Source organism: Podarcis filfolensis (assembly GCF_964270895.1).
Source record: "Podarcis filfolensis genome assembly, chromosome: 5".
Taxonomy (NCBI): domain Eukaryota; kingdom Metazoa; phylum Chordata; class Lepidosauria; order Squamata; family Lacertidae; genus Podarcis; species Podarcis filfolensis.
This window is the reverse complement of record NC_139608.1, coordinates 61,622,359-61,639,835: the sequence shown is the minus strand read 5'-3', so window position 1 is coordinate 61,639,835 and position 17,477 is coordinate 61,622,359. Positions and strand designations below refer to the sequence as shown.

General features: G+C 39.5%; 1 protein-coding gene across 1 annotated transcript in view; it reads left to right on the top strand.

The window, feature by feature from the left end:
• DNTT (DNA nucleotidylexotransferase) overlaps window positions 1–17,477 on the top strand; it is a 97,211-nt gene that overhangs the window by 54,940 nt on the left and 24,794 nt on the right. The window contains exon 8 of the mRNA XM_083617025.1: window positions 14,357–14,459. Coding sequence (XP_083473151.1) covers window positions 14,357–14,459 — 103 coding nt within the window. The remainder of the gene's footprint in view (window positions 1–14,356; window positions 14,460–17,477) is intronic.

The following is a 17,477-nucleotide window of genomic DNA, read 5'->3' as shown; positions in this document are numbered from 1 at the left end:
AACCTACCCACCAATACCACGAAAGTTGTGATGATTGCTACGAGGTAGGCGAAAAACCAAAAAGCCTAATGCCAAATGGAAAAATTCCTACCAGCCCCCCCCGGACAACCAGGGCGACCAACCTAAGGTCCATAGCAAGGCCAAAAGAAAACTGAGACCCTGAGCTCTAAGGGAGTGGAGGGTGGGTGACTCGCGATGGGACGACGAAGAATGAGGCCGCATGGCTGGCACAGCAGCGATTTACGCTGCCGTCCATGCCCCTTCGAAGGCACCTGCTTGGGTGCCTGCCCGTGGGCGTTGTGCCAGCCAGGTGAGTGGGAGGCAGGGGGCTAACACCCCCTGCTTGAGGCGGAGACTGGCTCCCGCCCACAACCACTCCCCTCTTTTGCAGGAGGAGAGTCTTTCTCACGTTCTTTGATAGCACCCATCTAAGCCAATCTCCTGAGGAAGATGGCTTGACTTCAAACCCAATATTTACTAATTTCAGAGATTATGGGGAAGAACCTGGCACTCAGGAATTTTAGGGGATCCTTGCTCCCTGCAAACCCACAACACTACTTAGATAGAATCATGAAGTCATTTAAAAGAATCTCTTAAAAAGTAAGATCACCTTCACTGGTACCAAAAATGGTGGCCCATTTCTGGAAGTAAACAGGAAAAAATCCCCATGATGGAGCGTATCAAATTTCAGGCACCTATTTATTTTTTGGAAAAAAAGAAAGAAAGAATAGCAGTGAAGGAAACAACCCAAAGTTTAGACAACTTAACTTTCCAAAATGAGTCCCTTTCATGTCTCATTGACTTCACCAGCTGTGTAAACAGCTGTGCACTCATTACTGCCATCCCTGCACCAATTCATAGCGAAAAGGAACACGATTCCCATTTTATGTTAAAGGACTGTCCAACCGGTGTGATTTTCTTCATTTGGCTGAATTTAAGTAATCTGTTTTTCACTTCAGAGCACTTTAATAGAAAAGCTGTCATGTTTACATAACTTCTACTACAATTGAGCTGGAAGCCAACAGCAACCATTTTGCTTATGGTTGGCTGATTCTGATGGGGCTGGTCCACTTCAGATGAATGTGAGAGCGAGATTTGTATTTTGGATACCAGCATAGATTTCTAAATATATTCTATATATTCTGCTGGGTTTCCATTTCCATTCAAACGAGGTGGCAGGACATGAACCCAGATAGATCTTCTCTGTTCATTAAAAGGAATAGGAAAGCCCAGTTACACAGGAGTGCCCCGTTGCCTCAGATCCATCAGAGCATGAACAGAACGATGGATTGACAGCATTATCTTTTGAAGGATTAAAAACAACAACACTGCTATGTTTGTTGACATGCTAAAATAGACGTGCATTTAAAAAGAGCATATTAGAAGTTTCAGCGGTAAGTGAGACAATGAAATAAATCACTGAAAACCTTCAAAGCAGACAGAGGGAGTTTGAGTTGAAAGCACACTTCCCCCAGCACATCAGACTGCATTAACCCAGCAAACATTGCTGCCATTAAGTAATTTGTTACTTTTATTAGAGCTTCGATAAATAAAAATGTCTTCCTCCTCCTTCCTACACAATAGAGTATCATCGCTCAAACTTATTTGTGTGTGTGAGAGAGAGAGATTCTGAGTAAGGAGAATAGAAATATAATTCCAAAACAAACAACTCTCTTTTGGATAATAAAAATTGGAACTAGTAAATTGAAATTGCCTTGCTTCAAAAAAAACCCCCCCTTTCTAGCAGTTGTTTAAAAAGTGCAACAAATAGCATTATAAAATCAGATTTTCAGAATACAGAGCTTTCATAATTAATAACCTGAAACACTGTCCACTTATTTCAGTAAATAATTTTTATGCAGCTGACCTTTCTCTTTTACACAGCTACATTATTAATGAAAGTGGAGCAATCACTTGGTTATTGTTTGAGCAAATCTGGCTCTTCCCACTAATCCATTTTATAATTTAGTAACTTTGGTTAGCAGATTATGTAAAAATAGTCTTTAAATTAAGGTGTCTGCTGGTGAAATTCTGTATAAAAAGTAATAAAAGCCTTAAAAAGGCATTACTAGATGTGTTCTACCATTCCTTCTAACATTAACAGCAAACTGAGGTAGCAGAGTACCTAATTGTTTAGAAACAAAACTGGGCCATCATAAAATAAGGCAGTGCTCTCTTCACACTCAGGGGACTCCTGAGGTAAGCACAAGTATTTTAGCTGAAAAGTTAAAACACACACTTTTTTTAACCTCACCATAATGAGCTGACAAGGACCTGTGAATCTCCAGGATTTGCAGAATGCTGATGATAACTGAGCCTAGAGAGATTAAAAACAACAACCCTAGAGTAGCATGTCCCACTCCCAGGATACAGAATTCTGGTTTATTTTGCAATGCACTCTTATGCAGGCCTACTACTAGGGAGTTCAATGGGATTTACTCCCAAGTAGGCGACTATTGGAAATGGGAGATGCTCATAGTAAACAAAGGCAAACTCCAGGATTTGAGTGCAGCTGTGTGTTTTGTAGCTAGCGTCTAGCCCCAAACAGAAGGCTGGAACACGTCATGGTCTTTTAAACTTATTTTCTCTAGAAATGTTTTTGTTTGTTAAGTTTTTTTAACATTTTAAAATCCATTGTGGCTGCATCTAAGTAAGTGGGGCATGAGGCTTGGAGTGCAGCTGACAAAGGCATTTGGGCTTGGAGGCAATCTGAGGGTGCAATTTAAATGGATTTGATATTTTTTATAACTGTAGGGGATTTTTTGCCTGGAGACAGAAATCAACCTTGGCCATACCTGTAAAATGCAATATTAACCATGGGATTTACTGCAGGGTGGTTCTCAAGCATAAGAACCCTCAACCACCTTGATTATGGAGATAAGGAAATGCACTGGTATTGGGACTGGTATTGGCACTGGTGAGGTCAATTGTTTAATTCAGAAGGAGCAAATCCATGACCCTCCAGAATTTGTCCCCACTGGCATGGCCAGGGAAGATGGAAGTTGTAGTCCAGCAACATTTAGAGGACCACAAGTTCCCTATCCTCATTGAAATGATTAAAATTCCAGAGTACCTATAAGTTGAGGTCTGCCAGGGAGGCCCTGCTGGTTTTGTCCTCATCAACATGGATCTGTTTGGTTGGTTCTGACATCAGCTTAAAATATTCTTGTTTCATCATTGGGCCTTTGAGCAAAAGTAACAGTCTCTTCATTGTCATCAGATAAGGATTGGTATTGAATCTTTGATTATGCAGCTCTTGTTGAGCTGTATAATTACATGGTTTGAGAGCATGTGTACTTGAAATTGTTGTTTATTTATCATTACATTTATATCCAACTTTTCCTCCAAGAAAGTAGATGGTTCTTCTCCTCACCATTTTATCCTTGCAACAACAACAACAAGGTAGGTTAGGCTCAGAGACTGGCCCCAGGTCACCCACTGAGTTTCATTGATCAGTGATCCCTCACATAATTCAATAATCCCTCAAGTAAATGGGTCCCAAGATATTAAGGACTTAATATCTTACTAATCAACCATCAGTATGTAAAGCTTGAGCTTGGTCGATTAGTAAATCTGCAGCCTGAGCAGATCTTTGAACAGAACTATAATGTGCTGGTAGGCTCTCGCTTCTGTCAGCTGTTATGCTACAGAATAATTCTGCATTCTGCACTAATTGGAGTTTCAGCACCAACACCAAGGGAGGTAACCCAGTCTTGATGTTATCAATGCTTGGATACTGTGGTCAAGCTATCCCAGTCTAGAAATAGCCACAGAAGTTGCACCAGATGAACCTGGTGGAAGGCACTTTTAGCCACAAGGGGTCAACTGGACTTCTGGTAACAAAACTGGATAAAGGAGCACCTCCCAAATTGTGTACCTGCTGCTTCAGAAGGAGGGCAACCCCACTCAGGGCAAGCAGCTGACCCATTTCTTGGACACAGGAACCACTCACCCGCAGAACCTGTGCTTTACCAGTATTCAAACTCAGTTTATTTCCCTTCATTCAGCCTAGCCCGACATCCAGACACTAGTCCAAGCCCTGCACAGGCTTTCCTGATTTAAATGTTATGGAGAAACAGAGCTGAGTGTCATCAGCATAGTGCTAGCACCTTGCTGCAAATCTAATGAGCACCCCATATAAATACTAAATAGTATTCATATATGGCTTCGTAAAAATAGTAAATCGTTCTGAGGATAAAATGGTGCACTTCAGCTCACAACAGTAACAACAACAACAACAACAATAATAATTTATTATTTATACCCCGCCCATCTGGCTCAGTTTCCCCAGCCACTCTGGGCAGCTCCCACTCAAGTGTTAAGAACAGTACAGCGTTAGATATGCAGTTGAAGAGCTCTTGACCTCATAGGAAGAAGCAAAATCACTGTAAGACAGTCCCCCAATAACCATCCCATGGAACTGGTCCATGATCAACAGCATCAAAACAACAGAGTGATTGAGAAGCAGGGACAAGAGCTACTCCCTTTGTCCCATTCTCAGTACAGCTAATCCATCAGGGTGACTGAGGCTGATTTGGGCACATGGCCAGGCCTGAACACAGATCAGAATTAATCTCAAATGACAGGTCTGAATTCTGGATTGTCCAGTCTGTTTTATCATGTCACACAGGACATTTCACCTGTTAGAAAATTTGCTGCAGAGCGTGAGGAAATGTGCTGACAGTTATTTTGTGCGTGTATGCAAAACCCAGATAGATGTTTTAAGACTAAGAATTGCCGACTGTATGCTCTTAACATTTCAGCTGAGTACAGCTGGGCCCTGAATATGCATCAATATTCACCGGGGTGTATGTCTTTTATTTATTTATTTAAACAAGTAGAAGGTTTCTGGTCCCCCCCCATCCCTTCAGCATTGATTGGCACTCACAAAAATTTATGCATGCAGGAAGTTGCCATGATGTCATTTGAAATGCTTGATTGGAAAGGAATGCAATTTACAAGATCTGCCAAGACAGCAAAAGGAAAACTCGAGCCATGTATTTTATGACTTCATATAAAACAGTGACAGATTGGTATGTTACATTTCATAAGCTTTAAATGCTTGAAATTCTGTGGACGGCTTCCAGGTACAGTTGTTTTATTTACATGAACCTGAGACTAGCAAGTCAAAGCTTAAGCACGGTGCTGGTTTTGGATGGTAAAGTACTGGAGAGACTCCAGGAGAATTAGGAATTATCCAGTCTGGATAATTTAGTAGTAGACTGGAGCTTTAGTATTAAAACTTCAACTTGAACCAAAGCCCAAACAGGAGCAGCCTCCAGCATTAGGCTATAATTAAAGAGCGTAACATTTATATGCTTAAAGTATGCACCTTTCAGTCTACATCAGCTTAGTCCCAGATAAAATGGCTGCCTAAGAATCCTTTATAATTTTGCATGTTGAAATAAATGTGATGACTTTCTTCAGCTTTTGACCATTTGATTTATAAAAAAGCTCTGGGTCATACCCAGCTGTGGCATCCCCACTTGTGCAACAGCCAGTCTACTAGTGAAAATCTCATTCTTAGCTTAACATAACAGCCAAATCCAAAGGGCGCATTAACCCTTGCAAAAAGCGTTGTGCAGCTCCTAGTGCGACAGCAGCAATGATTATATTCAGTGACCATGAAGCTTGCCTGCTCCCATTTATGCAAGAATGTCAATGCCTGAAACCGATTGCACTACCTTTATGTTGGGTCTTGCCCTCCAGCTTTAGTATTTCCTTTTTTTTTAATTTCCCAACATTTGTATTCCACTGTGGAAGCCAAGGTGGCATACTTGCAATTTATATGTGGTATTGTTAATAAATACCATATAGTACTCACACATGTGCTGCCTTGGATTCCACAGCGGAATATAAATGTAAGAAAATAAATAAATAAAATATGACTGCTAGAGGGTGAATCCAGTGTAATGTTAGTGCAGGAGGTTTAGAGAGCTGATGTCATTGTCACAGACCACAAGCTTTACTTATTGCTAAGGTGGTATTAATCGAAAACAAATTATTTACACTTAGTTTTTGCTGAGAGGGAAATAACATAGGAGGTGAGTATTTTAAAACTAATTCTAGAAAAAATAATAATGCAAAATTGGTTTTTGATGGTACATTATTATCTTCTACCGCAGAATGCAAGCGCTGTTAATGTACATGATAATATATTTGTTTGTTCAGGTGTTAACGTTTTAATTTGTCAATGCTGAGTGGAAGAAAATAGCTGCTTTTGACTCTGAAGAGAACAGCTTTTAACTAGAAGTAGAAATTATGACCAAATTTAAGCCACTTTCAGTCATTTTGGCACCCGTGGAGCATTAAAATAACATTTCTGTTTTATTAGTGAAGTCATTAGTGCCCATATTCAGATGGGTTGGTGCTGGTCACTTGTATAGAAAAAGTGTGCGAGCCTAAAGGCAGATAGATATAGTGATTTGCAGCACAATCTTATTCAGGTTTGCTTCTAAGCTGGTCCCCCCTGAGACTATCATCTATCTATCTATCATCTGTCTATCTATATCTATCTATCTATCTATCTATCTATCTATCTATCTATCTATCATCTATCTATCATCTATTTATCTATTCATCTATCTATCATCTATCTATCTATCATCTATCTATCTATCATCTATCTATCTATCATCTATCTATCATCTATTTATCTATCATCTATTTATCTATCATCTATCTATCTATCTATCTATCTATATCTATCTATCTATCTATCTATATCTATCATCTATCTATCTATCATCTATCTATCATCTATCTATCATCTATCATCTATCATCTATCTATCTATCTATCTATCTATCTATCTATCTATCTATCTATCATCTATCTAATACAGTGGTACCTTGAGTTACAAACGCCTCAGGTTACATACGCTTCAGGTTACAAACTCTGCTAACCTGGAAGCATTACCTCGAGTTGAGAACTTTGCCCCAGGATGAGAATGGAAATCATGTGCCGGCGGCGCAGCGGCAGCAAGAGGCCCCATTAGCGAAAGTGTGCCTCTAGTTAAGAACAGTTTCAGGTTAAGAACAGACCTCCATTAAGAATTAACAAATTAAGTTCGTAACTAGAGGTACCACTGTATACTGCTCTTCATCATAAGATTTCATGGCGCTTCACAGAATAAAATACAAGTAAAAAATAAAAACAGCAAAACCAACCCCCCCCCCCAACACACATTTAAAAGGCTGTAGATAGAATATTAACCAGCCAAAGGTTTGGCAGAAGAGGAACATTTTTGCCTGGCGCCTAAAAATATATAATGAACCTCCCTGGGGCCAGCATTCCACAAATAGAGAGAAAGAGGTTTCTCTAGAGCATCCAAGTGATGGGAATTCCAAGTTGCCCACCTGCAGACTGCAGTGTTGTTGTTGTTGTTTTTAAAAAGCTATTTTTTATTAAAGATTTCTTGGTTTACCAAAGTACGTGCAAGTGTTGAGGCCAGTAGGGTCTTAAACAATAAAATTATCATTTGTTAAAGGAATACAATGAAAGAGCCATCAACAATGAATTAAGATGGTGCCTGCTACTGCCAATAAAGTATTTGACTCCACTGAAATAAACAGAAGTTTAGGCCTAATTAGCATTCTCCACCTGGAATGGTTCTTTCCTTTTTCTTTGGTACAGGCATAACACTGAAACTGCAGGAATTCTACTTCAGTATCAGAACTCTAAACAGAAGACTGGGTGGAAGGATATGCAATGCTAAGAGAGTCCTGGGAGATAAGTTGGATTTAATGGTGCCGAAGTATCAGGACAGCCTTATTTTCTGGAATGGCCTTCCACATTCATGGGACATATCTAATCAGATGGCAGCAGCTTGTTCAAACCTAACATGTTGTTTCAGCTACAGTATTATGTACTATAAGAGCCACTGCTCCATTCCTCTCCATGCTCTAGGCATATAAAACTCTGAATTGCATGTCTCTTCTGTGATAGTCCCAAGCCTACCACAAAGAGGTTTCCCCTCCCCTTGTATAAAGAATGCAGGTTTGAGTCTATAATGAATTATTTTAGACACAACCTTTGTGATGTCTTGTCATTCTGTGTTTTGGTACACCATATTCTCATGGTTCTCTGTAGCTTCTGACCATATATCACGATGAATTATAAAATGAAATCTTGCCTCCGGCTTTGTCATCAATCTTGCATCTTTGTCCCCAGTTGGCAGATGAAGGAATAAAGATCATGCAGCAAATGCTCAGGTGAGCTCAGCGCAGAGCTTATATGATCAAATGCCTGGGATTTCATCTCAACACAATTCTTTCTCTCCTTTTGCTTCCCCGTTCATTAACAAACAGAAAGTGTACAATGGAAGATAAACCTGGGGAGGAAGAATGGCAACTTTTTGCATTTTGTTCTCTCCCATGTTTTTCTCCACTGTTGTTTGGACTGACGCTGCTGATTTGTTTGGTTTTGCAGTTTAGGGAACCTTTATTTTCTTACTCTAAAAGTATGTGAGCAGCTATTTCACTGACAGCATGAATCCAAATGCTATTTTGAAAAGCTGTCTTGAACGCACATGTGACCAGAAACAACCACGCTTAATCTGGCCGTTCAGCACATGCTACTTCCTGTTGGAACAGGAAGTCTGGTGCGGACTTCTTCAGCTTTCTCTTGCAAGAGTCAATGCCTGTTCTTTCCTAATGGAAAAGGGGAGTGGGGAATCTTGGAATTTTCATTTTCTAGAAAAAGTTACTAATGGTGCGGTATTATGCACCGCTGCTCAGAAATAAGCTTCACTGTGTTGCATCAAACTAAATGAGTCGTGTCCATTGGGTTGTATCCAGTGTTAAAGTCACTTAATGGTATACCTGTTCCGCTGGTGAAATTTTTACCAGACATTGTTGCACAAGAAAAGCACACAAGGGGTTGCTAGAAACTTTGTTGCACAATAGATTGCACAAAGAGTTCCTGCTTGTGCAACTGTTGCATTTGATTCCTTTTTTTGCACAACATTGTAACTTACCTGTTTGCTAGTGCAAGAGAATGCTAGCAAGCAGAGAGTGTTGGGTACAGCTCATTGATTTCAATGGATCTACTCTGAGTATGATTTAGATATTAAAAGACAATGAGGCTTACTCCTAGGTAAGCAGATACAGGATTGGAGCCCAAAAGATTACGAAATGCAAAATACAATAAGGTTAAATACGTTCTAGTTATAAAGAATAAAGATATACTTTGAAAGGTTATTGGATTTTTTAAAAAATGGACTTCAGTAACTTGCTCAGTTTTTAGTTAGAAAGAGTTTCAGAGGAAATAATGCTAAAATAATGAAAATAATTTTTGAGCAGGTTCCATCTAAATAATTTTTAAAATTGGTTAGGAGATTTAAATTCCACCCTTTATGTTATCATACCCAGGGTGGCATACAGGGATTGTGAAATAAACACGCAACACATTGAAAGAAGAAAACATCAGAATGGTGAAAAATAGAAAAGCAGTGGAAATAAAGTAAGTTTTTAAAAAAGTGTTTTAAAAGCCTGGGATAATAAAATCCTTTACCAGGCACTGAAAAGACTTGAGTGGGGGCATCAGGTGAGTCTCCATGGGGGCGAGGATTCCATAAGCAGGGTGCCAAAACTGAAAATGGCCTTGGCAGATGATATCAGCATGTTGGCAGGCTCATGTGGTTGCAGACAGCCCTGTCTATTCCATACAGCCATGTATATTATTTTTCTTCCAAGAGATCAAGATGAAAGAGACCATCTTACTCAGCGCAGAACGAGACAACCCACCAGGTGGTGGGGGGAGACTGTCAAGTTAACTCTGGCAGTTGCTAGCAGTAGAACTCATTTTATAGGTTGAACCAGCTAGTAAATTAGCTTGTAAGTTGAAGGGGGGGTGGTGGAATAAACCCAACTCTTTAAGTAACCAGTATGAATGACAAGCAGTCAATGCCCTCCAAACTTGTGAAAGTTCTTCCAAATTTCCACATGTCTGATTTCATCCTCTTCACTTATCACTGTCTCTTCTAATATAATATTTCTTTAAAATTCAAGAAAGTAGATCCAAACTTGGTTGGTGTTTGCATGTGAGGCTTTGTACAAACTCTACACATGGCATTCTGAGTAACTCAGTTGTTTGAGGTCTGGGATTCTCCTGGCTGATTATTGGCTCCTTTGTGGAATAAATAACTTACTTATTTTTTAAAAAAGAACCCATCATAACCCTAAATTATTTCAGCTGCCTAATAGCTATCATTTTCTGAAGGCTATTTTTCAGTTGATTCTCCCTCGCCCATCTACTCAATAGGCATTGAAATGATTGAGGTAAAGCTATCTATTAGCACTGCTAATGCAGTTTGAATTTGTAAAATAGGCATGTGACTCCAGCTACTGCTCTCATTCTTAGGTTTTTTTAAAAAATAAAATGGGTGGCTTATAGTTTATAGCAGTGTTAACAGCTTGGAAGCTGGCTGTGCCCAGTCCCTCCACCACTTGTTATGCCTCATTCACACATCGTTCTAAAATTACTTAAAAAGAATAAATAAAACACACTGAGGGCCTGTTAGTAAGGGAGGGGGGGAAAGATTCTTTACTTCCAGTTTCTTCAAATTTACAAGGATTTCAAACCTACAAGGTGAGAGCTGGTTTCTCCTGCAGGAGAAAGCGGGGCTGAGGGACAGAGCTTGTGGGTTGAGTAGGAAATCACAACATGTATTTTCCTCTATCTGTTAGTCTCAACCCTGCTCTCAACTGACTGGAGGCATGCAACATTGCTTATATCTAACACTTATTTCATCATCCTCTTTGCTCAAAATGTTATTCATCATCAGTAATCTGTGAACTATGATTCCAGAAGCTCAAGAATAGGGGAGGGGCGTCTGTCAGGTCAGGGACTGAAAGCAACCATCCAGGCCTCTCTGCTTGGCCTCTTCTGCCTTGCTCTAGACCAGGCTTCCTCAACCTCAGCCCTCCAGATGTTTTGAGACTACAATTCCCATCTTCCCTGACCACTGGTCCTGCTAGCTAGGGAGCATGGTAGTTGTAGGCCAAAAACATCTGGAGGGCTGAGGTTGAGGAAGCCTGCTCTAGACCACTCTCTCTCTCTCTCCCCAGGCCACACTGCCCACTGCCTCTTTTCCACACCCTCCTCAGGTGTCCTCAAACTGTGATCATGCCTATTGCTTGGTTGGATGAAGGATAGAGAAAGTGGGAGCTTTTTTCCGTGAAAACTCCTGGCACAGAACTTTCAACCCAGAATGAGAATGTGGGAACAGGGAGTGCTAAAGTCCTCTACCACGCTGTACCAAGGTTCCAGTTGGACGCAACCCCAGCCCACCACTGGCAATTTGTGGAAGAAAAAGGCCTGCATTCAAGAACAAACGATACGATTTGTGTCACGAATAGTTTGGCCCTAAATGCTGTGATAGGCTCTCATGTCCTTCTCTGTAATCTTTGCAGATGATGATGATGATGATGATTATGATGATGATTTAGGTACCCCCCCATCTGACTGGGTTGCCCCAGACACTCTGGGTGGCTCCCAACACATATAAAAACACAACAAAACATTAAAAAAACCTTCCCTTGCACTGAACTTATGACACACATATTGTGGGAGCCTTTTTTTGTCGAACCTGGTTCAGCTGCACCATATTGTCCATGGTAAATCCGGCAATTAAAAAGTTCTTTGGTGCCCCCCTTACCTTCATGCCCTAAGTGCGTGCTTATTTTGCTTAATGGTTAATCCAGCCTTGGGTAATCATATATAAGGCTGCAGCCTAAATATAAATCCTCAAATGAAGTATAGTGTAACTAAACCAAACTATTTTAGGAGCAATGTAGAGCATCATGCTTTTTAGTATAGTTGAAGAAAATGAAGAGCATATTGTACATCTGCAGTACAGTGGTACCTCCTGTTATGAACTTAATTCGTTCCGGAGGTCCATTCTTAAGCCAAAACTGTTCTTAACGTGAGGCGCGCTTTCACTAATGGGGCCTCCTGTTGCTGCTGCACTGCCGGCGCTTGACTGCTGCTCGCATCCCGGGGCAAAGTTTGCATCTAGGCGCATCTACTTCTGGGTTAGCGGAGCTTGTTACCCGAAGCATTCGTAAGGAGGACAGTACGTAACCCAAGGTTCCACTGTAGTAATGAAATACTTAATGACGTATTATTTTCATAATTTAGTGCTTTCAGATCACAGAACTCTTAAAATGTTTTGATATTGAAGGATGTGATTCAGGGAAGTTCATGAATAGCTTTGGATGCATCTGAAATGCTGCTTGTAGGGTGAAACATTTTTAATAGCACACAAATTCTAACCATCATGCTAGCATATCCACCCTAAATATCATTTCCAATTGAAATCTATAAGCAATTCGAAGTAGGATATATTGTATATCATATTGAATAACAGGAATATAAAACTGCCAAAATATTTTGGAGGTGCAAAATATGTATTTGTGCATCTTTTCTTGTTTCTCCTAGCAAGGGCAGTGATAACTTTCTAGTCGAAATTGAACCTGGCGTGCATAACCCTCCATGACAACATCTTTAGTTATTAAAAGGAATGGTTAAAAATTACAATTCTAAAACATCTAACTGTTTCTGAGGGACTGAAATGTCTGAGTGCCATAAGGGGACAAATTAAAGACTGGAACTTTCCAAAGCATCTTGAATTTACTCTGCAGATACTGCATTTTTTGTTCTGTTTATGTTTTCTTGTCACATATCTGGTTAATGTAAGCATTTAATCTTGCAGGCCTGTGACTTTTTTTTTGTTAGTTCTTTTTCTTACAGTTCAAAGGGTTGGGGGCTTACAACAAACTGATAGTTTACCTGGAGGCAAGAACAGAAATTGAAGTCCATTGTTTCCCCCTGTAAGCACTTGAACTCTATATGAGCATGAAAATTACTGAATAGTTTGCGAGGTTTTGACAGATTGTCATGCTTCACAAAAAGAGTGTTTGAGTCCTTCCATTAGTGAACTTTTTCTAACATGCTAGGGGGAGAAATAGCACTCCGTCAAATTCCAGCTAAATATGGTGAGCGTCTATTCTTTAAACTGCATCGAAGAGATAATTACTTCAGCTTCCTTTTTCATGTGATTCTTTCACAATGATGCCTTAAGAAAACGACTTTATAGATAACAATGAAGCCTTCACTCTGGAAGCCATCACATAACTAATAAAAATACTTAGCATTTATATAGTGCATTTCAAGAGTAGAAAGTACTTCATATGTACTGTGATGTATTTAGGTAGTTGGAAAATGAGAGTATCCCTAAACATTTTTTTTAAAGAAAAGAAGCACTGCTTACGAGTAGTAATGCGGCTTACTAATGGCGGCAGTGCCAAAGCAAGCATGGAATTTCCTTAACCAGGCCTGTAAATATGTCAAACTACTTTGTGCCTGGTCTGTTATGACTTGATTAGTTAGAGGTTAGGAAGAATAGAAATATATCTGCATTTTCTGGAGGGCTCTTCCTGGTATGAATAACTATTGAGTTTCGCATTGATCATTCAGGGTCAAACTACAACATTGCCCTTGGTGGTCTTGAGCCTCTGCATGATGTACCAATTGCAGGTAGCATGGGAATTCTCTGGGGCCAAGGTGTTAGGGGGCATACTTAAAATGATAGTGAGGCCGAGCCTCTCAGTAACACTCTGCAGACGTGTTTGTGCTTCAACTTTGTTCTTCCATGGCAATAGCAGGTGAGATCTGTACTTGGCTACAGACAGGTATATAAATAAATGTGCTTAGAATTTGAGGCACTCCACTAAAGCTATTATTAATACTGAAACACAAAAGACCTTCATTACTCCTATATTGTAAAAGGAAAGAAATACCTGAATTGTGAGCAGAAAAGAAAGAGAATAAAATTACCTGCAACTAGACAGTTTTTTTTTTGTAATTAAAATGTCCATCAACATTTAAACCAGAATGTTAGATGGTGACAGGACTGCCAGGCTTATCAGAAGTTACTGCCTTGGATTAATAAAACACGTCTAGATCTGTATCTGTATCTCAATTATTATTTCCTTTACAGAAGACTAATGCCTTCTTTTTCAGGATTAACAGAAAAAGAAGCAACATCACACCTTGCCCCAAAAGATCTGTATTATCTAGTTTGAATAAGAGATGAAATACATCAAGCCCTTTAAATTATTGCTTAACAAAGAACAGTGACAGTCCTTGTAAAAGAAATAGGAGATTTCAATTTGATTATGTTTTAAGAAACATTGCTATCATTTTATCCTGCATGCTGTTTTCATAAGGCCTGGGTGGGGGAGTCTTTGAAAGTTGGACTTGGATCTCAGCAAAAAGTTATATGGGTGTTTTTTCCTCCCAAAGACAGAGCACCTCTGAGTTTTATTCTGCTTTGCTTGTTTGTTATTGACAGGGGCAAGAAAGCTGGACATGATGTAGACTTTTTGATCACAGTTCCAGGATCAAGTCAGGAGGATGAATTGTTACACCTAGTGATTGACTTTTGGAAAAAGCAGGTAGGACAAATTGTCGTAAGATCACTGTGTTCAGCACTCTCAGCTTGATGAATGTAGGTAGATGTTGAATACTTTATCTGCTCCGATCAACACCCCAGAAGTTATTTTCAATCACACTTATTGGCTTGTGCTAATTTGCGAGGGGTGCTAAATAGAAAAGGGTACTAATTGCATTCTGCTCATCTTGCAGTTTCTTGACCAGAGATACTTAATTGCTTGCCAGAATGACCAGCAGAATCTCTGGGTTGATACATGACTACATTCTTTCTCTGAGGTTTATTTTCTAAGTAAAATCCAGTTGTACAACACTATACCTCTGACTCAGATTGCAGTGACATCACTAAAATGCCTCAGGTCACTGAATGGCGAGCAATGATATGGCTTATAAGCCTTATGGTCTATATCAGTTACATGCATTTTTATTAAAAGAAAAAGGACGAGTTATTGAAAATAAAAGGCAAAGTAGGAATTGAGCAATAGTGGCATCAGAGGGAGGTGGGATAAACACAGGGATGGTCTGAAATGGCCCATGATGCAGCAAAAGAAAGACAAATTTGGCTGAAGACAAATCAGAGTTTGGTCTGGTCAGTGTCTGGATTATGATTTTCTATGGGTTTCATAATACCATGAATTCAATATAAGTGTACCTTAATGCAATAAAAACAAAACAAAACAGTCATTGTTAGACAACAATACAAAATAGCATATTTCTAAATTGTCCAGATTTTGTTTATTTATTTATTTTAAAATGCCTTTTAAATGTGTTGCTGGGAAGGGGAGGTTATTGGGGTTTTTGGTTTTATTATGTATTTTGTGTTCTCATTTTGTATTTTTATGTTGTGAGCTGCCCTGTGATCTTCAGATGAAGGGTGGTATACAAATTCAATAAATAATAAATAATAATAAATGATGTAACTATCAGATACAGTGGCACGTCTGGTTACATACACTTCAGGTTACATATGCTCCAGGTTACAGATTCCGCTAACCCAGAAATATTACCTCGGGTTAAGAACTTTGCTTCAGGATGAGAACAGAAATCGCGAAGTGGCGGCGCGGCGGCAGCGGGAGGCCCCATTAGCTAAAATGGTGCTTCAGGTTAAGAACACTTTCAGGTTAAGAACAGACCTCCAGACTAATTTCTTAACCTGAGGTACCACTGTACTAGGAGAAAGTTTTGTTTTGATTTGCTGTGGAGGCAGCTGCAGCTGGGGAGGGAGGACATAATTAAACCTCCCCTCCCTGTGTGAGTCTCATCCAGATTTGCCCTTTTGCGCTTATGTTTGGGTTTAAGAGAAAAAGCACATGCATAGCTGCAGGCTTGTAGTTTGATCCACAGTCACCATTTTAAAGGCATGTCATTTTTGAGAGTGGCTAAAGGAAATTTCTCAAGGACAGCAGCTTCAGAATTTTTTATATTCTTCTTGTCTTTTGTAACACTGCATTTCTCAGCAGAGCGCTCATAAATTTTGCTCCTGTATTTCTTGGATGGCTTACCGAGATGAGACTCCTTTCTGCTAGCTATTCTGTTTGCATTGCATTATGAATAGCCAAGGGTGGGATCTCCTCTATATCTATTATCTCTCCTAACCAGGAGAGAATGAATATCAATACTGTAATTCTTCGTTCTCTCTTCCCTCTGGATATCCCCTTTAAAGTGAAAGTTGCCATGCTTTTTGTTAGAGTCAAGCTGCCCCATTCTGTTGGTCTCTACTGAGATTTAGTGCATCTCTCTGAAACTGAAAACTCATCTCAGGAGCTGAATCTGCCACTTTAGCTCTGGGTCTCTGATTTTATCATCACATTCCCTGATTTGAGTCTGTATTGGATCTGCTCTCTCTGCTAATTTAGCCCTCAGGCCCACTTTACAACTTCTCAGTAAGTTGCTTGGGGCTGCTATATATTTTCTTATCAGGATTGTCATTACTCAAATCATTACTTCTTCTTTGAACTCACCTGAACCTTCCACCATCTCAATGATTCTCAGTAGATTTCCCAACTGCTCTGTCTGTTAAGTGCTCACTATTTCAGTATTACAAGGCTGAACACCAAGCACCTTTCAAAGGTCCTATTGTGTGCTAAAGTTTGTCTCTAATTTCAGAGATCCCCTCTTTATTTGAGTTGGGCTCTCTGTTTTAGCCTAAGGAATTTCTGGTGCTGCTTCTCCAACAGTGGCAGAGGCAACAGGGCAGGTGGGCTGGCCACAGGAATGGAGCATCAGTTATGTGGTGGGAATGTGAAAAAATCAGAGAGTTCTGGGACATTGTATATAATGAATTAAAAAAGATACTCAAATTCCCATTCACAAAAAGACCAGAGGCCTTCTTATTAGGGATAATGTCAACTGAAATCAAGAAAGAAGTAAGACCACTCTTTATTTATGCAACATCTGCAGCCAGGATTCTGTATAATTTGAAGAGTTAAATTATACCTACAAAGTCAGAATGGCAGGTAAAAATGGCAGAATACATCCAAGTGGCAATAATGATGGGGAGAGTTAGAGGGTACTCAATGCAGAGGGTGAATAAAGAATGGATAGTATTTAAAGAATATTTGAAAAACTACGATGATAGCAAAAATCTCCTGGCAGACCTTGAATGATTCTTGTAATGTATAGATAATAAACTAAAGAATTTTCTCTGAAGGAAATTAAGTAAACAAAGTACAATAACATGATACTGTGTAAAAAATAACAAATGAGATTCAGTTTTTTTTGAGAACAATCGGAGATTTATTTTATCTTTCTTATCTTCAGTCTTTATTTTCTTTTTTCTTTTTCTCTATTTTTCGTTGTATATTTTTTTTCCCGTGTAGTGAATGTGCATAAATTGTAGCATGGTAAATTGTTGTGTAAATATGTGTTGAATGTTTAATAAAGATTTTTTTTTTAAAGGAATGTTGTATCAGTTACTTCTACCACCTGAGGCGGCTGCTTCTCCATGCCACATTATAGGGCCAGTCCTGTATAGACCTCATTTTAAACTGACTGTAATTTTCAAAGCAGAGACAGATGGGTGC